This window comes from Erpetoichthys calabaricus, chromosome 2 (assembly GCF_900747795.2).
Source record: "Erpetoichthys calabaricus chromosome 2, fErpCal1.3, whole genome shotgun sequence".
In the NCBI taxonomy this organism is placed as follows: Eukaryota; Metazoa; Chordata; class Cladistia; order Polypteriformes; family Polypteridae; genus Erpetoichthys; species Erpetoichthys calabaricus.
This window is the reverse complement of record NC_041395.2, coordinates 72,561,912-72,589,634: the sequence shown is the minus strand read 5'-3', so window position 1 is coordinate 72,589,634 and position 27,723 is coordinate 72,561,912. Positions and strand designations below refer to the sequence as shown.

At 37.5% G+C, this 27,723-nt stretch overlaps 1 protein-coding gene across 1 annotated transcript in view; it reads right to left on the bottom strand.

The window, feature by feature from the left end:
• The window catches only part of usp47 (ubiquitin specific peptidase 47), a 153,723-nt gene extending 126,005 nt beyond the window's left edge, over positions 1 to 27,718 (bottom strand). The window contains 1 exon segment of the mRNA XM_051922745.1: positions 27,464 to 27,718. Coding sequence (XP_051778705.1) covers positions 27,464 to 27,508 — 45 coding nt within the window. The 5' untranslated portion in view covers positions 27,509 to 27,718.
• Positions 27,719 to 27,723: the final 5 nt, after the last annotated feature.

Here is a 27,723-nt window from a genome sequence, read left to right as displayed (position 1 = left end):
AGCTATAAATCACACACAACACACTTCACACTACATTACTCTTTATAGCCACCCGTCTGCTGCATCGCACCATGTGCAGCATTGAAGCAATAATAATATGTTTTCTCACAAATTGATTCAATTAATTCCCACTGACAGTTAAACAGTTTAAATTAAAATATACATGCACTTTTGTGTAATTTTCAATAATTATTTGTACTACAGATAAAACAAATTTTGCTCTTACGCCAATACACCTATTGTTTACTGAGCAGCAATTTCAAATTTTTCACTATCTTTTCTTTTTCTATTTGAAAACGTGAGCTGCTGTTCTAAACTCAAACTACAACTAAATTACCATAAAACTTTGAAAAGCAGATGTTGAAAAATATCGCTTTTTGTGATCAGCCAATTTATTTAAAAAAAAAAATAAAATAAAATAATGTACTTGCCTGTGGTGTTTTTAGAAACAATTTTTCTTTACAGCATTTAAGTACTAACAAACGTGTCATTTTGCCTTATACTTTGTGTTTTAAAAATTGCATTCCGGCAAAACGCCCTAAAGCAACTGTGTCTATTATAATCCATTTTAGTCAAGTAATAAATGCAAATTTATTTTCCGATTACCTTTAACATTATAAATTATAATTATTACTGAAAATCCTGCCATAAACCAAAATATATGATTTAAATCAATAAGCACAAGTATTGAAGCAAATGTAACATTTTTCCTAAGCCAAAATGACTGAAAACATACATCCATCCATCCATCCATTGTCTCCCGCTTATCCGAGGTCGGGTCGCGGGGGCAGCAGCTTGAGCAGAGATGCCCAGACTTCCCTCTCCCCGGCCACTTCTTCTAGCTCTTCCGGGAGAATCCCAAGGCGTTCCCAGGCCAGTCGAGAGACATAGTCCCTCCAGCGTGTCCTGGGTCTTCCCCGGGGCCTCCTCCCGGTTGGACGTGCCTGGAACACCTCACCAGGGAGGCGTCCAGGAGGCATCCTGATCAGATGCCCGAGCCACCCTGATCAGATGCCCGAGACACCTAATCTGACTCCTCTCGATGCGGAGGAGCAGCGGCTCTACTCTGAGCCCCTCCCGGATGACTGAGCTTCTCACCCTATCTTTAAGGAAAAGCCCAGACACCCTGCGGAGGAAACTCATTTCAGCCGCTTGTATTCGCGATCTCGTTCTTTCGGTCACTACCCATAGCTCATGACCATAGGTGAGGGTAGGAACATAGATTGACTGGTAAATTGAGAGCTTCGCCTTGCGGCTCAGCTCCTTTTTCACCACGACAGACCGATGCAGAGCCCGCATTACTGGACTGAAAACATTTTTTTGTTATTTTATATGTAGATGAACAACACTTAAAACTAAGCATCATGCATTTATTTTAATTGTTAAAATGCTGTTTGCTTTTGCAAGTTTAAAATCATGTCACTGTGTCTAGACAGTTTATAGATTTCACTATATTCTCAAGAAAGCAAATCAATGTTTTGTTAAAATGGAGTACATTTCCATCTGTTGGCTTGTGAGTCAAATCAAGGTGTAGTTTTAACCTGATAAACTATAAGGTAACCAAGAGGTTTTCAAACTATTGCTTCAGAAGCATATTAATTTAACTAAACATTAAAACAGATCAGTTAACAATCTCAGTAAACTGTTGCATAAATATTTTATTTTGGAAAGATACAAGATAGAGAACAGATGAGTCATGAATCTCCCATATAGTGGAGCTTCAAAGCTCTAAAAATACATTGCCATACCACAATTAGAAAGCAAGCCCTTTTTCACATTCTCTAGGCTTTAGATGTTGCACTGCTGCCCTTTAACCATGGGTACTCTAGATTAAAACATCATAACAGACAATATTAACTATAAAATCAGCAAAAGAAATCTAATTGTTATTAATAAGTAAATAAAGGTTTCATTTTTGAATAAAGATTTAAAAAAAAAAAAAAACTGAAATAAGTAAAAGCAAATATTCAAATATAAATTTTGCTTTTGCCAAAACACTATTCATCCATGTGCTGAACCCAATCACTTTAATTATTATAGCTGTATAGAGCACATTAGCTATTACATGAAATTATTATTTGGAATGAGCATAAAGGACACAAAAGAAACAATGTTAAAATTGTTTTTCATAATGTTTAAATCGTATATGTTCTAAAAGTCATGTATATCTCTTACAAACAAAAAAAGATAACATACCAGTAAATAAAAATAAATTAAAACTTACTGATCTAAGGATACATAAATGCAAAAATATTTGCTATAATTAAAAAAAAAAAACAAAACATTTGTTTTAAACCAGCAGCACTGCATGAACAACAGAGTACCATCTTCACTCTGTTTACTCCATTAATTTAAAAACGCTTTAATCATGTCTTACTTTAGTCTATTTCCTTAAAGGTATAAACTCCTTTAAATATTTCTTTATAACTTACATGTAGACTTGGAAGATACCAACAAGTTTTTCATATCATTCTTGTAGTAAGAATATGAAAACTAAAATTACACACTATATAGCAGATGTGTCATTGTAAGTGCATTTTACAGCTTAAGACAGATTTGTAGTCCATATAAGAACCTATAAAGACAAGCATTTGAATAGCCTCTTTAACAGCACTTGTGTAGCCTGTCTAGTTGTGGAAAATTAGAGCCTCACCAAGATTTGCAAATACAGCATCTTTACAGTACTCTTGTGCTTGAATGCTTTAGTGCAGAACAACCATGCTGTCTTAACAATATGGTCAGTTTTGGTAATCACACTACAAGAAAGACAAAATAGTATTAGAAAAAAAAATTTATTGGTGTGTTCTGAGATACAAGGGGGCTCTGCCCCCTGCTCGCTTCGCTCGCCTACCACTGGCGTTTTGAACCCGTGCCGTAGTTTCAGACGCGCGTTGTAGGTGTTTGTGTTGTTTTGAACCCGTGCTTGCCCTGCTTCTGCGGTTTGAGACGCGCGTTGTAGGCGTATATCCGTCAGTTGAGCTCGTTCGGTTTGAACCCGTGCCTGTTTTGCCTCCGCAGTTTCAGACGGTGGATAGGAAGTAAAGAACGCATTGTATGGTAAATCCCAAAGATTTATTGGAATATCTCTTTATATACAATATTTGTAGTAAAGATGGTTTACCATACCATACCATATTTATTTGTTAAGCGCTTAAAAACACAGCATTACAACTGACCAAAGCACTGTACAGTTAAGACAAGTGAGACTAAGAGCAAAAAGTTAAAAACAAACATTAAGAGCGAATTAGAACAGAGAATACTAAAAACAGGTCGGGGGACCCAATAAAATAAAGAAATAGCGAAAAGTAAGTGGAAAATGAAACAGATTAAGAATTAAAAGCCAATGTGAAGAACTGCGTTTTTAGGCGTGATTTGAAAGTGGCGACTGAAGCGGCTTGCCTAACCACTAAGGGTAGGGAGTTCCAGAGCCTGGGTGCAACGACAGAAAAAGCCCTTTCACCACGAGTTTTAAATTGTACCTTGGGAACGGTTAGGAGCAGCTGATCTGCGGATCTAAGGACACGAGGGGGATTGTGACAATGGAGCAAGACACTCAAGTAGGCAGGGGCTAGACCGTTTAATGCCTTAAAGGTTAGGAGGAGTATCTTAAAATCGATTCTGAATCTAACCGGCAGCCAGTGTAGAGTTTTTAAAATCGGTGTAATGTGTTGGCTTCTGCTGCTTCCAGTTAGAAGCCTTGCAGCCGCATTTTGAACCAGTTGGAGTCTAGAAAGAGTGGCTTGAGTGATACCATAAAGGCAGGAATTAGAGTGGTCAAGCCGGGACGTAATGAATGCATGGATTACTGATTCCAGGAGGTGGTTTGACAGAATAGGCTTGAGTTTGGCGATTCGCCTGAGATGGAAAAAGCAGGATTTTACTATGCTGTTGACTTGAGCATCCATTTTCAGGAACGAATCCATTTTAATTCCAAGATTGGAAACAGACGAAGTTACTGGAGTGGGAAGAGAATCAAGGCCAAAGGGTGGAATCTGTTTGCAGTCAGGACTAAAAACAATGACCTCGGTTTTTGAATCGTTCAGGTGAAGGCAGTTTACAGCCAGCCAGTCCTTAATGTCCGATAGGCAATCGAGGAGAGGTTTGGTAGAGTCAGTTGACTTGAGAGAGAAATAAATTTGGCAGTCGTCAGCATATAGGTGATATGAAATTGCATGTTTTCTAAAAATTGCACCTAAAGGCAGGATGTAGATTGAAAAAAGTAGTGGCCTTGCCTGAAGAAGGGGCCTGAGTTGCCTCGAAAGCTTGCATATTGAAATCTTTTTAGTTAGCCAATAAAAGGTGTCATTTTGCTTGGCTTTTCTCTTGATCCATTGATAAAAGATATAAAGCACTCTAGGACTGGAAGTTATAGAGTAAGTGTTAATGTGCTTGGTGAACATTTAAAAAGGAACTGTGTTTTGGGTCTTCCAACAAAAAGCCTTGCTGGCTTTCAGAAACGCTTTTGTATAGATATGCAAGTTGTGCTGATTTTGCTTAACCAGCAATGGACATACAAAACAAAAATTATACCTATGCTCAGCTAAGAACTGTAAGGCAGGCAACTATTTTCTGGAACAGCTCTGAGTTGACAACGACATTATTTTTAAACATTGTAAACATTTTATTTCTAAAATATATATATAACCTGATGGTTTTATATTTAGCTTTGGAACTGCTGTGTTATCAGTGGTGTGATTTTCTCAGAACCACAGCTGTTACAGTTTGTATACATGTAATTTCACACTGTTTAACAAACATATAATTGAAATGTGTGTTTCAACCCACAGATGTTGTTACGTGTAATTATAGCTCCTGATAATATAAGGAGAGTTCATATTTCTGAAACACCTGAGTCAATGGATGAGCTAAAAGAAATTTTTCAACAAAACTCGATCTTTTGTTTCAGTTTGAAGATTCTTAATTTGCCCATGATCTTTGCAATTATCAGACCTTCCCACAGAGAGGGTAGTACTGAATTTGGAAGGTTCTTGGAGAATCAGAGGAGAGATCTTCCATATCTTCTTTGGGGCACTGCTAGTTTATCCTTCTCATCCATGAGTTCACACTAGAGTTCCCCATCAGTGTTGTGACTACATCATAAGAACACACTGCATGCGGTGGCCTGGTCCATTCCCCATCCCATAATCTAATTATAATGTTCAGTTTATATCATTTTTTTGGAAAGTCTCTAGAGAAAATAAGACACTTCTCACTGTACCAAGACAGCTGAAAATGGACATTCTAGATTAAACAGCTGAAGTTGTTTTTAACTATAAGGTCTACCAAAACAACCAGGAAATAGAATGTGTGACCATTTCATTAACTGAAAAAGTAAATTTTTTAAGGATGTAGGGATAGAAAAAGGTTATCAAAGATGGGCTAGGAGTCTTAAATATAAATTGCATGTTATTGGCAGAAATTTTAAGCAGCATACTGCACAGAGGTAACTATAAATCATAAAAGGAGTAAGATGTGTAAATATCCTTTCAAAAAAGCAAAAAAGATTGAAACTGAATTCTCTCTCACATATTTCAACAGGGCAGACTGATGAAACTTCAGAAAAGGAAAGAATAGCATTGGAAGAAGAATCTTTCCAAAATTATATTTATTAATAAACATTTGCGTCACACAGGAAAGAAATTAAGCTCTTCAAGGTCTGTTATTTTTGTGGGAGACAACTAACAAGTTATTGTGGACTTGTCTGGTAATTGTTAATATTTACACGGTGAGGAACTGATGATTGATTGACTTTAAATGGATTTTAGATATTTTCCAGACTAACAGTAACAGACAAATTTTAAAAACTGTAAAACTTTGTCTCAAAACACCTTAGTGCCCTCCTAGTTTGTTTAATAAGCCAAATTTGTCTATTTAACTTGTAAACATACACAAGGTTACCTTAACATTTTTAATATTAACATTTTATTAGAAGTTTGAGTTGTAGTTATGACAAGCCATTTTATTTTCACTTATGCCATGTTTTATGGATAAATGTTTTGTGTACAGTTAATAAAGTAAGTACATTTACTTATTTTAGTATTTTTATCGTCACTAAATAATAATCATTACTAAAATTAATTTTATTAATAAAAAATGAATGGTAATACTTGTGATCAGTATGAAATTACAGTTGGAAATGTAAAGGAGAAAAAAATTCTAGTAACGTGAAATTGTTGATGAATATTATCCCCAAAAAAACACTCTGATCAAAGCATTCTTAGTGTAACATGCACACTACTCTGCTTAACCTAAAATTAAAATTACATCTAATAAAATGCAAGTTGCTCAAAAGAGTGTCATTTCTCTTGAATCTGGAAACAAACAAGTTAGTAAACCAGGAAACGGAGTATAATATATTAGACTACTCTACCTTACGGTAACTGCAAGAGAGAAGTCTAAAGCTTAACTGTCAGTTCACTATGTACACCTTTTTCTTTGCCTTGACTAGGCCACTTGCACAGATGTCATCCAAAAGGCCTTAGGATTGTTACTATGGCAGGCATCATTCATTTTATGGCGAAATGCCTTAGCGGTGGGTTCAATCATTGACATTTTAAACCCAATCCATTTGTCCTCCGCGTCCCAAAGAAGGAGGTTATGCAGAGGTGCCGTTTAAATCCATGATATCATTGCTACTTATCTGAGACTCACTTGCTTAACCCTTTAACCGCCAACTCCCTAAATATTCCCCACGCCAGGCGAAATCTGAACAATTTTCGTTTTTTTACTTTTTTACATTTTTTTTACATTTTTTACATTTATTCAAGCAGTATTGACCACTAAATGTTGTGCAAGTTGCCAGTGCATACACGAAATCTATAAATGTAACCTGAATTCTCAGCTAAGCAAAACATCTTGATACCAAACCGTGCCCTTTTCAATGGTAGATACTGTCGAAACTGTAAGCGGCCCTTCCACGACAATAAACTTTCATCAACTGCAACTGACGGTCCTGGCATGTAGGGCAACTGGAATGCTTCAAATAAATGATCAATCAAAGGACGTAGCTTGAACAAGTGGTCGCGGTTTGGATCTTTCTTATCTGGCTCGTTTCTGTTGTCATTCAAATGAAAGAATTTCAGCAGCAAAGAGAATCGTTTACGTGTCATGACAGCTGCAAAAATAGGTGTTGCATACATAGGATCTGTAGACCAGTACATCTCAATATCTGGTTTTCTGATTATTCCCATCAACATCAAAATCCCAATGAATTTTTTCATTTCGTTTTCATCAGTGTCAAACCAAGCACGAACACGGGAATGTGGAGGTAAATTGGGATTTTTCTCAATAAACTGTGCTGCATACAGATTTGTCTGATGAACAAAATGTCTGATCAAATCAGGTGACACAAACAGCTCATAAAACTGCTCAGCAGTGTAATTGTTTACATCAACAATAAAGCCACACGTTCTCTCAAACGAATGCAGAAAAGGTAGTTCACCACGGGCAGCAGCCCAGCTGAGATGCTGGGGATACACCCACTCAGCGCCGTCATCCGATGCGTCTTCATTCACAGTATCATGCAGCGCACGTTGCTGCTCATCACTGTCGCTAAAATCTTCTTCAGAACTGCTACAATCATGATCAGAACTGTCCAAAATCGCCTGCAAAGCCTCACTTGAAGTCAGTTTACGTTTCGCCATATTCACAGCTGTTACATGTGAATCATGTCACATGACCGGCCAAAACAACCACAGACTTGTCGAAATACAACGTAGTAATAATACCCACGCCAAACCGTCAGTTATACTACTTGCCAGGCATTCATATAACCACAGGCAAATGTGCCGGATAATTCCGGCAGTATGGCGTTAGCAATAAAACAACGGTGCCGGATATATCCGGCAGAGGGCGGTTAAGGGGTTAACCAGTTGACATTCTGACCATCTAAGAGCCAGCTCACCACCAAGTGTTGAAAGAAAAAAGAAGAAGAAAAAAAAAAAAAACTACAAATATGAAAGCTTATATCCTGGCTAAGGTGCAAGATCAGACAGAGTAAAATCACCTTTCTTAGTGTTGGGAAATCAACTCCGGACTTCAGAAATCGACAAACCAGAAAGTTTACATGAGGATTACATTGTACTAATCAAAACTACTTACTGACATATCTCAATGACAAATCTTATAGCTTTTTATCATATACGTTTTATTTATTTTTTCTTATATAAATTTTTTCCTGGTAGCTATAAAGTTATGGTTTATTCCTGGGTGGTGACTACCGCAACCCTTGAACAAGATAAACTACTTATGCACATTGCAAAGTTCAGAAGATAAACATGTAGAGCAGAATCTGGACTATCACATTAATAAAATAATCTTTTGATATGACCTGAGAAATAACTTAATTTTCAATTTGAAAAACTACCTAAAAATGAACAATTGACAAATTGCTCAAAAAGATTAACTTGGCTACAGCAACATTTTGTAATCCTATTTTGTGGATTACAGATACTTTTTTAGCTTTGTTTGATGTATGTAAGAATGTAAAGAATTTCATAATTCCAATTCCAGATAGTAACAAAATTTAGACATTGGGTGACAGCTCCTCCCTAAACTGACTCTGTACCTGCTTCCTACGCTTCATATTTTGAGATTCCATGATGTGTCCATGCAGTTTGTATAATTACTTATTATTAGGCTGCTGCCTTTATCAAAGGTGACTAACAACATTTTAGAGATACAATTGGTTACATTTCTATTCTTTTTTTTTCCCCCAACTGGAAAACAAACAGATGAAGTGACTTGCTCATGGTCACACTGCATTAAGAATGCGATCTGATCCCACAACCTCAGGGTTTGAAGTCCAAAGTCTTAGTCACTAGTACTAATCTACCCTAGGAACAAGTGGTATAGAAAATGGAATTAGGCTTAACGTTGCCTTAAGTCAGAAAGATAAATTCTCAAGTCCTAATTCCATTATTTAGCTGCATCTTAAGTTTGTGTACTTCTCTCATGATTTAGGAGTTAAGGTAGCTTTACCAAATAGTACAATGGCGTTTCAACATATTAATTCAAACATTCCACAGGAATACTGAAATCTTATAAAAAATGCATACATTTTATAGAGTATGTTTGGAAGAGCACCACTGTAACAACAGAAACTTGTACAATTTTGAGGCATATAAACATAAAACATTCAATAGGCCATTGTAGGGCTCTCAAAAGTACACACACACACACACACACACACACACACACCAAATCTCCACCCTGGGAGCGCGCTTCACGCTTGCCACTTCACATCTCTACTACTCACGTTGTGAAGGGGGGGTACTGAATGCACGCTAAGGAGATGCAGACGGATCAGCTGCTGCTACCAAGCTGCGTGTTCTGCTTGTCGTGTTGCATGTCGATTATTTAAAAGCCTGTACAGAAGTTGCTGCTGCCATGCTGCATGATCTGCATCTCACACTGTGCGTCGATCATTTAAAAGCCTGTACAGAAGCTGCTGCTGCGTTGCGTGATCTGCAGGTCGCACTGCGCATCAATTATTTAAAAGCCTGTACAGAAGCTGCTGGTACCATACTGCATGTTCTGCAAGTTGCGCTGCGCGTCATTCATTTAAAAGCCTGTACAGCAGCTGTCCTTTTGTCTCACTTCCTTGTCTCATGGGACAGTAAAGTGTCTGAGAAACTTTGTAAGTAGGGCATGACGTTCAAGTAGTCTCACAGGACTTCAAAGTGTCTCCCTGACATGATCATGTCTCGACCCAAAATTTTTTATATAATACATATAAAAAAAAAAGCTAAAAACCTATTATTTTAATATGGCTCGTTTGTAGAAACATTTCAGCTGCATTCCTAATGTACTATATGGGTGAAGAATTATCATATGCTTCATGGATCCGCAATCTGTACTAATCCCCAATATTATCTGCCATTTTTTTCTGGTTCTTCTGTGGTGTTGATCTGCTCTGCGACCACCTGATCAAGGAACCATGCAGCCCCCTGAGATGATGGAATGAAGGCAGGTGACTCATCTGTACACGAGACCAAATTCATCTGAGTCTTATCATGTGAGGCATGGAAACAAAGAGGACTGATTTAGGAATATTTATGTTAGGTAGAATGCCCATTGGGGGGCTGGGTAATCTTTTGGCCTTGGACCCCACGCAGATTTATTTTTTTACTCCAGCCTAATGTTTCTTGCAACTTTTTCTTTATCATCTTGCAAAGCACTTTGAGCTATATTGTTGCATGAAAATGTGCTATATAAATAAATGATGTTATTTGCAGCCCAACAAAAGCACACCTCATGGAAAAGCACATAGCAAAGACATAGTTTATTTACACAAAAATGCAATGTGCATTGTTTGTAGTTATGGAAAGCCTTTAAATGTGTTAGTGGTCTATTTGTGTTATTACTTATCTGAACAGCACTTTACAAAAAACACTTTTTGTACTTTAATGTTTATTTAATGTTTGTTTTAAGAATTGTGTGTATATTGTTAACATATCACTGAATTCTTCAGTTTATTTCATTTGTAACATTTCACTTTACTGCTTTACAACAACAACAACATTTATTTATATAGCACATTTTCATACAAAAAGTAGCTCAAAGTGCTTTACATAATGAAGAGAAGAAAAATAAAAGACAAAATAAGAAATTAAAATAAGACATTAATTAACATAGAAAGGAGTAAGGTCCGATGGCCAGGGTGGACAGAAAAAACAAAAAAAAACTCCAGAAGGCTGGAGAAAAAAATAAAATCTGTAGGGGTTCCAGGCCACGAGACCGCCCAGTCCCCTTTGGGCATTCTACCTAACATAAATTATTTAGTATTTAGTACTTTAGTATTTGTTTTCATAAAAAACAAAAAACAAAAAAAAAAACAAAAACAAAAACTGCTGGCCAGATTTAAAAATTCTTTACTTTTTATTGCTAAAAGAACCTCATTCTGACAGAAGATTGCACTACCAAACTTAACTGAATTTAATGGCTACAATTCCGATTATTTGTTTTCATCATTTTAAAGATTTTAATACATATGGAACTGCAATGCTTAAGCAGCGGTTTCTCCCTATTGCAGAAGCAGAAGGAGATGGCAAGATGCCAAACCAAGGACATATGCAAGGCAGAAAGGATTGAAAACCGGCCTGTTATCTACTTTACAGAGAATATTTTATCGCTTTCAAATAAGATGGATGAAATATCACCTCTCCTAGTGACTCACTCGTGGCGTGTAGTGATAAGTATTGGATTTGTATGAAGATTTACTCGATGTAATACGTATATTTCAAGAGTGGTTGTAATCGCAAAATTAAATGATTTGAGTATGAGGTGTTGAAAATATCATTTAATTTTGGCACTGAAATTAACAAAATGCTGGCACTGTACTGTTTTATACAATATATATTTTTGGTACTTTCTCAGCACCAGTATAATGCACAAGTCTACTTCTGGTACTGTACCATTTTGTGTATTGCAGAAAGCTGGCTTAAACCTGATATACCGGACACTACTTTAATGTTGAAAGGATTTCATCACAAACAGTCAGACAGAAACCCAATATAGTGTAGAAAAAGGCAGGATGAGGAATGGTCATCTCTGTGAATGACAAATGATGTTAAAAGGAACACATTACAATTTAAACTAAAATTTGTAATCAGAACTCCGAAATACGGGCTGTATGAACTCATTCATGTTAATTGCCTAGGGAGATTAGAATGATGCCTTTTATTAATGCTTTTATTCTTCCCTCTCCAAATGAAGACTCAATGACAAAAATAATTCACTCTATTGCCAAGTAATTATGAAAATTTCCAACGCTGTAGTTATAATACAAGAAAACTTCAAACATGAGACTTTGGAGGAGCAATGACAACCTTCCATCTGTATGTGTCATGTTCCACTTTTTGACACAACAAGCTGGATCTGCTTTATCCAGATGTTAAAGATGCATTTAAAATATAGACCACTTAACAGATCTGACCGTATTGTGATCCATTTTACTCCCACTTATTAGCCTGTTTTTAGATGGCAACCCGTTGCTATCATAATAGTAAAAAAGTGTACCCTGGAGGAAATTATGTGCTAGTTACAGGAGACAATATTGAGGGGCTCACACTATATTAGCTTCTATGTCAACCCCCACCCTGGATTACTAGTGTCAAGAAGTGCTATTGGGGTCCCTTAATATCTATGGCAATATATCTTTGCAATGCATCACTGTGATTGCTATTTTACCATTGGCCAAGGAAGAGGGGATTTCTGTTGTCGTCATAACATTTCTAGATTTCTTGAGCTTCTGTATGGTTCATCTTGTAACAAATAATCTACAATCTATATTTTGGCTATAGTTGTATGCAGGTTTAGGCCCCTGTTAACTTCCTTGCCGTTAAGATTTTTTTCTCAAAAAAAAAAAAAAAAAAAAATGTAAAAAGCATTGCATTTTTTGCCTTGAAAAATTACATTTTTTATTAAATCTCATCTTTCTACTGTAAAAATTAAAAAAGAACAAAGTCAGAAGTGTATAATAATGATACAAATAATAATGACAACACACCATAATGAAAGTTGGAGAAGATGCGTCTACACTGTTGCCTGGAAAATGCTCGAGCCTGCGCTTACGCAAGACATACCTGTACCACTGCCCGAGTAATGCTTGGCATTAACTCTGTTGGGAGTTTTGCAGCCCGAGTAAACCTTGGGTCTTACAGCCCGAGTGATGCTTGGGTCTAACTCTAAAGAGTTTAATAAATTAGCCATGAATTCCATTAACACACCAGAAAACACAAACCACAAGGTCACTGATCAAAAAACTGAAACTGAAATAAATTTTAAGAAAACTACGTGTCATTATTACAGACACCAATGCATTTAATACTTATTATTATTGGCATGCATTTAATATTATTGGCACCCCTAGGTTTTATTGTGACACATGTAGTTGTCTTAAAATTATTTCTTAATAAGAAAACATTTTTTCTTAAAATAAATGTACTTCAGTTACAGGCTGGATTATTCAGTACAACATTAAGGTAGTTCACCAAAAGGAAACTTTTATACATTCCTTTCTTTTCATCTTTACGAGAGAGAGAGAGGGGGGGGGTTGGGAGCATGCGCTAATGCAGCACGTTGCCACACACACACACCACACGACGAACCACCCAGGTGACACCACAGCACAACACTTGACCAGAACATTGTGAGTTTTTTTTTTCCCTGCAAGTTGGAGGAATTGCTTGCAGGACTGGATGATATTAACATCATAACCAGGACAAAGCAATTGCAGGTTAAGGTTCTTGCTCAAGGGCCCAACGGAGTAGAGTCACTTCCAGCATTTAATGAATTCAAACCAGCAACTTCTTAATACTCACACACTTTCACACAAACACGATTAATTGTCATTTCAACAGCACCTCATAAAGCTCTTATCTATAACATCTTGCAATCCCCAAAGCACTGAACTCTCATTTAGCTGTTCTTTGCTACTGCAATTAGTAGGGGGTAATGCACATATACCAGTCTTCTTTTTGATTCCACAATTTCAAGGCACTTTGAAACCTTGGGCAACGGTCTCTGCAGCTTAACTTTTGTGCAAGCAGGCACAAACTTTTAATAACACAATCCCTCCATCCTACCCCCCCCCCCCCAATCCAAGGTGCCAATTGCACAACAAATCTATATTGATAAAAAAGTGGAATTTAGAAGTCTTGCTTTTCACTTTCACATTCTTTCACACCTCTTTATAAACTCTGGGCGAAGCCTCTTGGCATGGCAATGTGCATTTTGTATCCAGCGTTCTTAACAGCTTCTAAAATACTTATTTCTCTACAGTGTCTATCTTTTGCGACATGGCAAGTCACTGCAGCTGCTATCTCCATGCACCTGCTGCTTATCCACTTATACAGTTTACACAGTGAACATTCTATGAGGTCTTGGTTAGCATGGACCCATTCTGCTGAGATGGGGGAAGGGCATGTCGTAGGTTCAGCATGTGCCTAGACGGTCCCCTTGTATACTGTACATGGTTTTATCTTTAGATGTTGGAAGAGATTTTTGCACTGCTCCCTTTTCACATAATTTGCAGACCTGTGTTCCTTCATTTCACCCTACTTTATCAGTACATCCTACTATTAGAAATTGCTCAAATGAATGTGACAAAAGTACTATTTTTGTTGAAAAGGAAATTTAATATCAGGACTACTTGTAATGTGTCCTTCTGGGTAACACCATACCACTACCACATTTACACCACATGTTCCAAATTCCAATAGCATGCACTTTATTTCCAATATGAACTACTAACTACAAAGAACACATAAAAAAGTGAAAAGATTAGAAAGGACTATAAAGTATTGGATGATGAAAACAGACTCCTCCACTACTAAATCCACTTCCATCCGAATTATAGGAACCAAATATGGATGGTGCAGCAATGACAATTTATTTATAGAGCACATTTAAAACACCACGAGCAATACTGTGGCCTAAGTACTTTACATAAAACATACAATCATAAAATAAAAAATAGAATTAAATACAACCAGCAGTAAATTGAAACAAACCATCATCAATCAACTTTATTTAAAGTGTAAAATCACCATGCAGAATGGTGCCAATACACTGTACAAATTATAAGAATTCATGAGACAGGATAAAAAAAAAGCAAATAAAAACAAACTAAAAAAGTATATATGAATTTTAAAGGAATAACAACTAATAAAATTGGGATAAAGTAACATTAAAAGTTAAGGTATGTCAACAAAGGAATAATATAATAAGGAATATTTCAGGGATGATAGACCGGACTAAATTCTAAGACACATTGTAACGAAGGGAGTAAAGGTAGGTTTTTAGTCTTGATTTAAAAAGTCTCAATTGAGAGTGCTTCTCTTATACATAAGGGCAGGCCATTCCAAAGATAAGGTGCTCTTTGACCAACTGATTTTTTTCTTTGAGGGAATGACAAAAAGACCAGGATTAAGAGAGTGAAGACGACGTACCGGAGTGTAAGGTGTAAGTAGCTCAGCTAAGTAAGGTGGTGCAACTCAATGTAAGGCCTTATATGTTAAAAGAAGAACTATAAAATCAGCTCTTGCTTGTACTGGTAACCAGTGAAGGGAAGGTTAGAACGGGTGTTATGTGCTCAAATTTTTTCATTTTTGTCAAGATTTCAGCTGCAGCATTCTGCATGGGCTGAAGACTCCTAGTGGTATAACTAAGAAGGCCGAATAAAAGGGCATTACAATAATCAAATCTAGAAAAAAACAAATGCATGTATCAATGTTGATAAAATGAAAAAAATGTTGTCTTAGTAATAGCCTTGATATGAGACAGGAGTGTGAGACGATTATCGAAAATTACTCCCAAGATTTTTATGGCTGAACTTTCACAAATAGAACATCAATATTAACACTCAAGCTTTCACACAGATGTCCACATTTGGCTAGTCTAACAAAGAATAATTCAGTTTTATCAGCACTTAAGAATAGAAATTTTATACTCATCCATTTTTTAATTTCTGACAGACATGCCACTAAATTTAGCAGTTGGGAAAGGTCATTTGGCTTTATAGGTGTATATATAAGCTACATATCAGAGTACCAGTGAAAATTAACACCATATTTACAAATGATGTCACCAAAGTGAAGCATATACATGGAAAAAAGCATGTGCCAAAAACTGATCGCTGAGGTACATCAAACTTTACTTTAGAAAATTCAGAGATTGTTTTGCTGTAACTTAACACATTGAGTTCTGTTTGATAAATAAGAATGGAACAATGAAAATTACCTTTCCCTGGATGCCAATATGTTTTAGCCAAGCAGCTTAAAAGTATGCTGTGGTCTACAGTGTCAAAAGCAGCACTTAAGTCAAGACATGACAGCAGCAGCACTGATATTAAATTCTAATCAACAGATCTTTTATTATTCTGGTCAAAGCAGTTTCTGTAGAATGACAGGACCAAAAGCCGGATAGAAATTTGTCAAAAAGATTATTGTTAGACAAGCAGGCATTAAGTTGAATCAGGGACAGCCCTTTCAAGTAATTAGACATAAAAGAAAGACAGGAAATTGGTTGATAGTTATTCATAATCATTGGATCCAAGCTAGTTTTTTTTTTTTTTTTTAAGAAAGGCTTAAGAAGTACACTTTTAAAAGCGGAGGGCACATAACCAATGGACAGTGACTTATTGATAATATTCCAACTAAGACTACTTACAACAGGGGACAGTTCCTTAAAACGATAAGATGGTATAGAATCTAATATGCAGGTTTGGAAGCAGTTATCAGGCTGGACAAAGCCTCAGGGTAAATTAATTAAAATTGTAAAAAACTGCAAGAGGTCCGAGCCAGAGTGCCTATATTCATAAAAATGCTGAAAGAGTCATTGCCATCATTCTGAGAGGAATGTAGACCATTGATTTTATCTCTAATCAAGTCAATCTTATTAATGAAAAAACTTAGAAATTCATCAGGATTGAAAGGAGAGCTATGTGCATGAGAAGAAATTCATCAGGATTGAAAGGAGAGCTATGTGCATGAGAATTCTGTGTGAGCTTGATAACCACATCAAACAAAAATTGTGGATTATTTCTATTAGTGTTAATCAGATCAGAGAAGTATGCTGTCCTAGCAGATGAAAGTGCTTGTTTATCATTTTTATAACTTTGTATCCAGGCAAGATGAAAACCCTCTTGCTTTGCCATACATCACCTGCGGTCAAGTTTTCTGCAAGTCTGTTTAAGTGCACAGATGTCATCTGAAAACCACAGTACGCATTTCATCCAGGTACGTTCTCTTGTTATTAGAAGAGCAACAGAATCCAATGATTTAAGCAATGCACTATTTAGATTATCTGTGAGATTATCAAGGGAATCATATTTTGTACTACATGCATCAAGTATATCTGGTAGATGATTATTCAATATAGACTTAGCATTAGCGTCAATATGGCGGTAAGTATATGTAGCAGACTCGGGACATTTAATTGTAGTACAGAGAGATACATTGTAAAATACACAGAAACTAACAGAAACTGGAACCTGTAAAGCTGATGAAACATCAATGTCAATTCCCTTTGTGAAGGTAAGGTCCAGTGTGTTTCCACAGTTGTGAGTAGCATCCTTAACATGTTGCATAAAATCTAAACTCACAATGAGATCTGTAAATTCCATTGCTTTAGAATCTGAACAGTCATTTATTTATATGCATGTTAAAATCATCCAGTAAAATTATTTCATCATATTTGACAACAGCAATTGACAACAACTCAGAGAACTGAGACAGGAAATCGGAGTTATGCTTTGGGGGTCTATAAATAATTAGAATAAGAACATGTTGTTGGGTTCTAATAGCCACAGATAAGTATTCAAAACTTGAGAAATTTCCAAAAGTGCAGGTGAACAAATTGGAAAAGATAGTTGTAATTCCACCTCCTTTCTTGCTTTGTCTAGCAGAAACTGAGAAGCTATAATCCAGAGAAGCCTCAATAAGTGTAGCTGATGCAATGGATGAGAGCCAACATTCAGTAAAAAACAGATAATGTACCATATTTAGAAAAAAAAATCATTAATATAAAAACTCTTTACTAGAAAACGATGTAATGTTCAAAAGTGCAAACTTCTTAATATGCGAGGTGGACATGGACGGTACAGAGTTCCAAGTGGATTTACATTCTGTTTTTTGATCTTTGGAGGCTAGAAGGTTTTACTAGATTATTTTGAGTGTTACATTATAATGTTCATTTGTTCTAGTCTTGATTAGAACAGGAATGATAAGGAAGCCCTCTCGATTGTCACAAGAACTATTTGGACTGTAAGGGGAGCTGGTAAAACAGACAAAGTAAACAAGGCGGTGGATCACCTGGAGGAAGATCAGAGAACCTGTCAAAAACGCGGGAGCAGTGCAGTTTAATATTGAGTAAAATATATTGTCTGCTAAAACTCGAGTGCCTATGAAACTAGGGTGAATTTTGTCATTCCTGAAAAATGAAGGATGATTCCAGAAAAAATTTAAATTGTCAGTAAAGACTAAATTTAATGAAGGGCAAGTCACCTGAAGCCAATTATGCATCTAAGAGTGCAACTGAAACATCCAGATCCTTTTCCATGGGGTGGAATTGGACCAGAGATAAAAACAGTTTTGTCACAGGATTGGAGAAAGCTAAAAAGCTTGTTAAAATCATATTTTAAAATTTCAGACTTCCGGGCGCGGATGTTGTTACACCCTACGTGAATAATCACATTTCACAAAGATACATACTTGTTGAGTAAACTGTGAAGGTGATACAGGATATCAGAAACTATGACTCCTGGTAAACAGTGGAAAACAGCAAATCTTCTGATGTTTCGGACAATTGAATCCCCCATAATCAATGTAACTGGTTGGAGATGCCATGGTGCAGCCTTGTGTACATTCCTCCCACGAGGACGCAAAGGTCAGGCCTTCAGTAGCAGCAAAGGGGAAGGGGAGCGCCTGGTAGTAGTAGTGATAACTCGGTTCTATGAGCCCTGCTGAGTCACACACAGGGACTTGGATATGACCAGCTGTGCAGCAGATGAAGCAGGAGAAACACAGAATAATCCTCATGTTCTTATTACCATACTTCTTTTAACTTCACCTGTTTGTTGTCTGGTGCAAATCTTGTACTCATTATTTAATCCACTTCCAATTGTCCAAATGACTTGAAATTTTGCACACTTACTTCCAATGACAATACATGACTCAATAATCAGTTTCACTAATTGATCAATTCCATCCATCCATCCATTCTCTTCCGCTTATCCGAGGCTAGGTCGCGGGGGCAGCAGCTTGAGCAGAGATGCCCAGACTTCCCTCTCCCCGTCCACTTTTTCTAGCTCTTCCGGGGGAATCCCAAGGCGTTCCCAGCCCAGCCGAGAGACATAGTCCCTCCAGCGTGTCCTGTGTCTTTCCCTGGGCCTCCTCCCGGTTAGATGTGCCTAGAACACCTCACCAGGGAGGCGTCCAGGAGGCTTCCTGATCAGATGCCTGAGCCACCTCATCTGACTCCTCTCGATGCAGAGGAGCAGCGGCTCTACTCTGAGCCCCTCCCGGATGACTAAGCTTCTCACCCTATCTTTAAGGGAAAGCCCAGACACCTTACGGAGGAAACTCATTTCAGCCACTTGTATTCGCGATCTCGTTCTTTCAGTCACTACCCATAGCTCATGACCATAGGTGAGGATAGGAACATAGATCGACTGGTAAATTGAGAGCTTCGCCTTGTGGCTCAGCTCCTGTTTCACCACGACAGACCGATGCAGAGCCCGCATTACTGCGGATGCCGCACCGATCCGTCTGGCGATCTCACGCTCCATTCTTCCCTCACTCGTGAACGAGATCCCAAGATACTTGAACTCCTCCACTTGAGGCAGGATCTCGCTACCAACCCTGAGAGGGTTGATCAATTGATCAATTCATTCGTGTTAATTAAGAAATTAAATTTTCATATGAAGAATAAAGATTTCACCAACAGACGGCGCTAGTAACAGATAGAAATATTAAAGGAAGTGTTAAAACATTGATTACAAAATTATATTAAAACACAAGACTAAAAAGTTGAAAATAATATTATTATTATATATATTATATACATATAAATAAAAAAAAAAAACTTTAAAAACCACGCTTATATTAAGTTAAAAAGTGTACTAAAAAGTAAAAAATAAGTGTCTCATACATCACTTGTAAAATAAAAGCATGGGCGCTTTTGTGAAGATTTTAAGTGTTTTTTGAATGTTGATTGATGACGCTTTTATTGTTTTATTTATTAATAAAGTACTTGAATACATCTATTTTTAAAACTGTCACTTATTTTTTATATGTAGACTATAATAACATATGCAATGGTTAAATACTTCTTTGTACAATGGGAACTGAAAAAAGAAGTGCTATGTAAACTAAACGAAGCAATCTCAGTGATAAACAATTAACGTTTACAACGAGGAGTACGACAAGCTTAATTCAGCCCTGAAAACAGAACGTACAATGAATATTTAATAATATTATCATTATGGTCAACTACTACGGCATTTAAATGAAAATTCTGTACTGCCTGTTGTGTATCGACATGCGCAGTTGAGAGCGATCCGTGCCGTAAAGCGAAATGTTTAGTATATATTTTTTTTTATTATTAAGCGCATGCGGAGTGTGTTATTGCATACGTATTGAACGAAAACGTCATCGCTCACTTTACGGTGCTGCCCAATCTGTTTAACGCATGCGTGAACACTTCACGGCATGCTAAGCTTTCAATACGCCTGTGCGCGCAAATCGGGTAGGCACGCAGATCGGGTAGCGACAGGCTCGCTCTCTCTCAGCAGCACGCGAGCCCGCTCTCTCTCTCTCTCTAACATTGCAGCAGTTTGCGCTATAGCCTTGCAACCGATCGCTGTATAAACACCTTTTTTAAATGCGTTTTAAGCACAGGGGAAAAAAAGGAACAATTGAACAAATCCAAACTTTATTTAAAAACCAACCACAAGCAACCAAGAAAGTAACATTTACAGGAGTTCGCGCTATAGCCTTGCAACCGATCGCTGTATAAACACTTTCTTTTAATGAGTTTTAAGCACAGGGGAAAAAAAGGAACATTTGAAAAATCTGTAATACAAAAACTAACCATAAACTACCAAGAAAACTAACCTTGCATGAGTCGAGGTCTGGCATGAAGTGAGGAGAAAATGGGTGGACAGGAGTTTACAGTTTTGAGGGAGAGTCTGGCTCCACGATGGAGGGATGTTTTCTCTCTTGTGATTTCTTGGGTTTCTGGTGTTTTTAGCTGTTTAGCTGGTGGGAGCGAAAGCCTTGTGCAGCCTTTCCAAAAACAAAGTCCTTGTGACCCAACCCTTCGTGTTTGCCCTCCACATCACTGACAGTCTGGCTTTGTTTACATTGTGCTTCTTGAAAGCACGAGGGTTCTCGAATTGGTAAATGAGTAAACTGGTACACAGTTTTTCCACCTCTTCCAGCACTTGAGGCCTCTGCCTGGTTAACGCTGTAACTCCTTTTGCAACATCAGCTGCTTTAACAGATTCTTTCTGCTTTAGAATAGTCGAAATCGTAGGTTATGACTTCTTGTACTCGGCGGCAAGATCAGTAATACGAACGCCATGCTCATACTTTTCAATAATTTCTTTCTTTACTTCGATTTCAATTTTCTGCAAATTTTCTTCTCACCACTCTTCACTTGCTTAGAAGCCATGGTTAACTGCAAAAGCACACAAAATACTGTAGAGCACAAAGAGTTCACAGGTAAAGCACGCACGTCTGACTGAGAACAATGAACAGGGAGAGGCTGAACACGTGCTTAAACACAGTAATCGGAGCGTAAGAACCGGAAGGGAAATGAAATAGAGCACAAAGAGTTCACAGCGAAAGCACGCACGCACGTCTGACCGAGAACAATGCAACACGTGCGGAAATCATCAGTGCGCACAAACCGAAAGGGAAACTGCCTTGTTCGTATACCAAGTGTGTGGTCGTGAACTGAGGCAAAAGTTTGGCAAACTTTTTGGTCGTAAACCGAGTTGTACGTGTACCGAGACGTTCGTGAACCGAGGTTCCACTGTACCGCTCTCCAGCCCTTCGACAAACAAACTGCCTTCTGCTACAGCCAAATATTTCAAATTTTAACTCATCAGTCCAGAGCACTTGCTGCCATTTTTCTGCACCCCAGTTCCTATGTTTTCGTGCATACTTGAGTCGCTTGGCCTTGTTTCCACATCGGAGGTATGGCTTTTTGGCTGCAACTCTTCCATGAAGACCACTTCTGGCCAGACTTCTCCGGACAATAGATGGGTGTACCTGGGTCCCACTGGTTTCTGCCAGTTCTGAGCTGATGGCACTGCTGGACATCTTCTGATTTCAAAGGGTAATAAGCTTGATGTGTCTTTCATCTGCTGCACTAAGTTTCCTTGGCCGACCACTGCGTCTATGATCCTCAATGTTGCCCGTTTTCTTTGTGCTTCTTCAAAAGAGCTTGAACAGCACATCTTGAAACTCCATTCTGCTTTGAAATCTTTGTCTGGGAGAGACCTTGCTGATGCAGTATAACTACCTTGTGTCTTGTTGCTGTGCTCAATCTTGCCATGACATGAAACTGTTTTCCACAACCTCACCTTGGTAGCAGAGTTTGGCTGTTCCTCACCCAGTTTTAAGCCTCCTACACAGCTGTTTCTGTTTCAGTTGATGACTGTGTTTCAACCTACATGTGACATTGATGATCATTAGCACCTGTTTGGTAGAACTGGTTGATCATACTCCTGACTATAATCCTACAAAATCCCTGGCTTTGTGCAAGTGTACCTATAAGAATTGATGCTGGTTTGAAGGCAAAAGGTAGTAACACCAAATATTGATTTGGATTTTTCTTTTGTTCGCTCACTTTGCATTTTGTAAATTGATAACAATAAACAATCATATTCCTGAAAGCATTCTTTGTTTACAGCATTTTTTCCACACCTGCCTAAAACTTTTGCACAGTACTGTACATATTATTTTAAAACAGAGAATCTGTTCCCCAGTTGAATACTGTGAGGTATAGTCAGAAAATGAAGATGATGGTCAAACGTCTGCCACCTATCCTTCCTCTGTCAGCTGTTGTCCATGCCTCTGGCAGATCCGGTGTGGAACAGCTCACCAGCTTTGATCGTGGCACTAGCTGCAGCCAAGGATCCTTAATCTGAGTAGCAGCAGTGTCGGGCTCCAGGGTAGTGGTATCCAAAACAGCTATGGATGCAGAGGCATTAACAGTAGCATTAGCTACAGGCATCATAAAGCAACAACCGTTTTCTCCAATCTGATGAAGTACAGTTATCCTACTTTCCAGCACAGCAATTTTTCCCGACAAATCGGCACAGTTTCTGCAGCCAGTTGGAGAACAGAGTGGAGACATGCAAGTCCTTGCTTATATAAAATTAGCGATCTTCGTGTAGCATAATAGTGCAGAATGCATTCCTTTATGCTGTCCTCCAAAATGTTCAAGGAGACAAAATAAACTCAAACGATCAGTATCACCGAAGATCACAGAAAGATAAAGAATAAAAATGAGTCTTCAGTCTATTTTTAAACACATCAATCGAAGGTGCATCTTTAATGTAGTAAGGTAGAGAATTCTACAGATAAGTTGCAACGGCTCCAAATGCTCTGTCCCCCTTAGTTTTACACTTTGTACAAGGGACCACAAGAGACAGCTGATTGGTACACCTAACTTCTCTGGATGGCTGGTGTAGAACACACAATTCAGATAAATAGGCAGAGCTTACCCATGTACTGATTTAAAACTAGCAGCCAAATTTTAAAATCAATTCTACATCTAACAGGCAGCCAGTGTGAAGAGGCTAAAATTGAAGATAGAGGCAAACTTTCTTGCCCCAACCAAAAAATGAGCAACAGCATTCTGTATCAACTTCAAATTGTGTATCATTGATTTGCTGATGCCAGAATACAACAAGTAGCAGTGATAAAAGATAAAAGCATGAATAACTTTGTCAAGATCCCATGTCCACGAAAGTGCCAAAAACTTCAAAACCGATTTGAGAGTTGGCTGCAGGACCAACTATCAGACCTTCCACTTTATTATGATCGAGATCAAGAAAACTGTCAGTCATCCAGGATCTCAGTTCATCAAGACAATTGTGCAACCAATTCATTGCAGAGTTGCAGACAGGAATATAAACCTGCTTGTCATCAGAAGAAAATGAAAAGGCACATTACGTTTCCTAAAAATAATTTCTAAAGGTTGAAGATATACAGAAAATAAAATAGGACCAAAAAAAAAAAAAAAAAAAAAAAAGGATAGTGCACACTTATGCAAATCCCCATACTCACATGGGCACTTGCCAACAACAGGTATTCTCAGATGACTCCTCCATCACAGGTTGCAATATAATAATTAAGAGGAGTCAGAGTACAGGAGGCCGATGGAAAACTTTGTCAAGTGGTGCAGGGAGAATCTGCAACTCCACATCAACAAGACAACAGAGTTGGTGATGGACTCCGACGTGCCAAATAATCAGCAAGACCAGTCACCATTCAGGGGGAAGATGTAAAAATGGTACAGAGCTACAAGTACCTTGGGGTACACATAAACAGCAAACTTGACAGGTCTAACAACATGTGGTGCTGTACATGGAGGGCCAGAAAAGACTGTACTTCTAGAGGAGACTCATACTTATACTTCCACTTGCAAAAACAGCTTGAAATATTTTACCAGTTCATAGTAGTCTGCGCATTGTTCTACTCTGTGGTCTCCTAGGGAAGCATCTCGAGTTCAAAAGTCACAGATTGCCCGAACAAACTTCAAGAAAGTCGGCCCTTTCCCAGGGCTATGCCAGGACACAACTGTTGTGGAAAACAGGATGATAGCAAAACTGGATGTCATTAAGAAAAATGCCCTACATCCCCTGCAAGCGGTGCTTTCATGAAGCACTTTAGCCCCAGGCTCATTTCACCATAGTGTGCTAAGAAAGAAATGCTATTGGAGACCTTTTCTGCCTGCTGCTATCAGGCAATTCAATGTTTTCTCCCAATTTCCCAGATTAAACACTTATACTCATTAAATTGCTATTTCTGCACAAATATATATTATTTACCTATGTACTGACTGATTGTATTATTTGCCCTGCGAGTCCGCATCTTATATGCATCTAAATTTCCCCTTGGGATTAACAAAATTTATCTAACCTAACCTAAAATAGCCAAATACACACATGCTTGAGAACTGGGAAGAAAACTGGAATGCATGGAGATAACACAGACTACAAAGTAAGAGCCCGCCAAATCTACATAGACAATGACTGTGTGTATTAGGTGTAACATCTAACCATCTGAACCAAGATTCAAAATTTTTAATTAAAGGATTGTTACTTCTAACATGAAATCTTCCTCTTGTTAACAGCTATCTTACTTATAAACCTTATACAAATGGTTCATTAGTCACAAAAATATGGAACATCTAAGTTACTAAAAAAGCTGATCTTATTTAAAAAATATTGAAATAGCAATGAATGCAAAAATGAACAATTTTTTACATTATTTTACAAAAACAGGGCATTAGATAAGATGTAATCATGTGAAAATGGTAATCAAATACTGTCAATGGCTTGACAGATTCCCTCTAAAATGCCTCTGATACAATATTTCTAATAAAAGTTAAGAATTAATAAATAATAAAATAAATAAATAATCCCCCTTGAGATTAATGAAGTATCTATCTAAATAAGACCATTCAAAAATTCCTATATGCAAATGACTTTTGTGTACTTTGCTAAAGTAGTTCTGATTTCCAATCAAACAAAAACAATTATATCCACCGAGACAACAGCACACCGCCAGACAACTTTACCTTCCTTCACTACCTAAAGCTGCAGCTCTGTAAAGTAACATTAGTCCTTTCTTACTAACATTCTAGATCATGTTGTGCAGCTCTGCTATCTGGCTGATAGCTTATTTCCAATACATCCAATATAAAATGTCAAACAAAACTGACAACCAACAACTTAGTAATATAACAAATGTTTATCTAGCCAACAGTCACTTTAGGTAAAACAATTATATATATATATATATATATATATATATAAGAGAAGATTAAGAAACATAAATATGTCTAATGGGTCTTAATTGGAAAGGTTTTAATAGACAGTTGAAGCAAAATGATTTTCTAACCCTTCAACTGGGTTTTCATGTTTTAATTGGGCCAGTCATTCATCCATACATACTTTTCCATAGGTTTGTGATAATCAGAGTTTGTGACATGAAGGTTTTATATTTCTAGAAAGTTTTTCTTCACACTGGGAACCTTTTAACTTGAGGTAACATTTTAATTAAACAGCAGATACTGAAAAGATTTGTTCTCATCGATTTATTCAATTACTTCTGATTTGACAAAACAGCAAAGTTTGTGAAGTGAAAAGGTTACAGGTTTGGTTCACCTAAACTAAGTTTCAGAATGTGATAATTTTCATAAAATGGTGCTTACATTTCTGCAACACATGTAACAAATAGGTCAGGTGATAGTGTAAATTGTGCGTCAGCAAATGCTGTAGTTATCTGCAATAAGACCTCAGACTGCACATCTCATTCAAATGAAAAAGCACAAGGAGATCAAGTAACCAGTTCAAGGTCACTGGGTAAGTGGATGAGCTGGGATTTTCAGGAGGAAACTTAATGAGTGATATTCAACTATGAGCTGTCCTTTTCTGTTAGGTTAAATAAAAACAAAATGAAGTAAATGGAGTTTGTTTAGTCTGCATGTTCTCCTTTTGCTCATGTGGAATTCTGCCCTCTGTCTGAAAATGTGTTCCCAGTCCAAAAACTGCACCAGTTCTAATGTTTTCTGTAATGAACAAGCAGTTTCTCCTGGACAGGTTTCTCTCGTGCCTGTCACCACTTAACCAAGAGTTAGATAAGAGAGTCAGAAAATGGATGGAGGGACAGAAAAAAAAAAAAAATTTTATATAGCATTTCATATAAAACTCTGTAAAGTTTTTACTATCAACATTTAGCAAGATGGCCAAGGCAAAGAATTTAAAAAGTGCTAATTAAAAAGTACATCTTTAGCACTAAGTCGTCTTAATTTAAGGTCTCCTAACTGCCTGAAGAGGTTCAGCTCTCTATCCACAAACCCAAAGACAAAGGCAACAACTCTACTATTTTGGTGTTATATTTTACACAAAATATCAAAGAACATCTGAAAAGCCACCTTCTCATCCTTACAATTTATACTTCCACTTGTATTCTGCAAAGTAAATTCACCTTTACTTGACTGGGAGGTAATCCCCGTTTAAGACTGATGCAGGTTGAAGATTATACTTTCAAGGATTATTACAGTGGGGATGTGACATTTCTTTTTTGTACATAACCTGGGGTTTCTTCTGCATTTTACATGTAAATTGGACATCAATTATCTACAAAAAAGGAAAGAACTCGCTAATTAATTATTTCCCGAAATGGCATCAACACCTCAGTGAAAGGCATATTGGTTCGTCTGACTCATCCCATTGAGGAACCATTTTATTTAGCTACAAAAACACAATGTTGCGCCGATATGACACGACTCTGCTTTCAGCGAGTCAATTCTCATCTCCGTACTAGAAATCGCATACTTGTTTACAGTTGGGGCACGCGATCAGATGCCAATAATAGAGACAGAGACATGCGAGTCCGACCCAAACAGGCCTCTCCGTGTTTATTCGCAACATGTCAACAGGCGAGCACATCGTGATCCCAGAGATATGGGACTGCTTTACAAGAACAAACCACCCCAATCCGGGGGGTTGGGTAAAGTGAAATGTTACAGATAACCGCCCCCCCTCCAAGACAACGTGACACCCTACGTTAAAAGCAGTAAGTTTCCTAGTGTTTTTTGCAAACTTTGCGACTGACAGCAGTGTTTGTATACATATCTAAGTGAACGCCTCCTCTGTTGTTAAAGACAGCGCACAAAACAAGATACTTAAGTTTAAATTTACAAAAAGTATTTTTCTCACCTCTTTGGGTACAAGCTGATTTTCGTCGCTGGGCACCATTTCCATTTACACGGAGACAGTTTAAAGAGACAGTTACCCAATCAGGAGAATCAAACGAATCGCTTGCGGCAGTTGTTTTCCGGCATTCTTGAGTAACCCTTATAGGGCTGACGAAAAAGAGGCTACAAGGTAAATAAGAAAAATACACGCAAATACCAAAAATAAAATAAAAAAAAACAACAACCACCAAACAAGACGATCGTTGCTACTTTTTCGCCAAT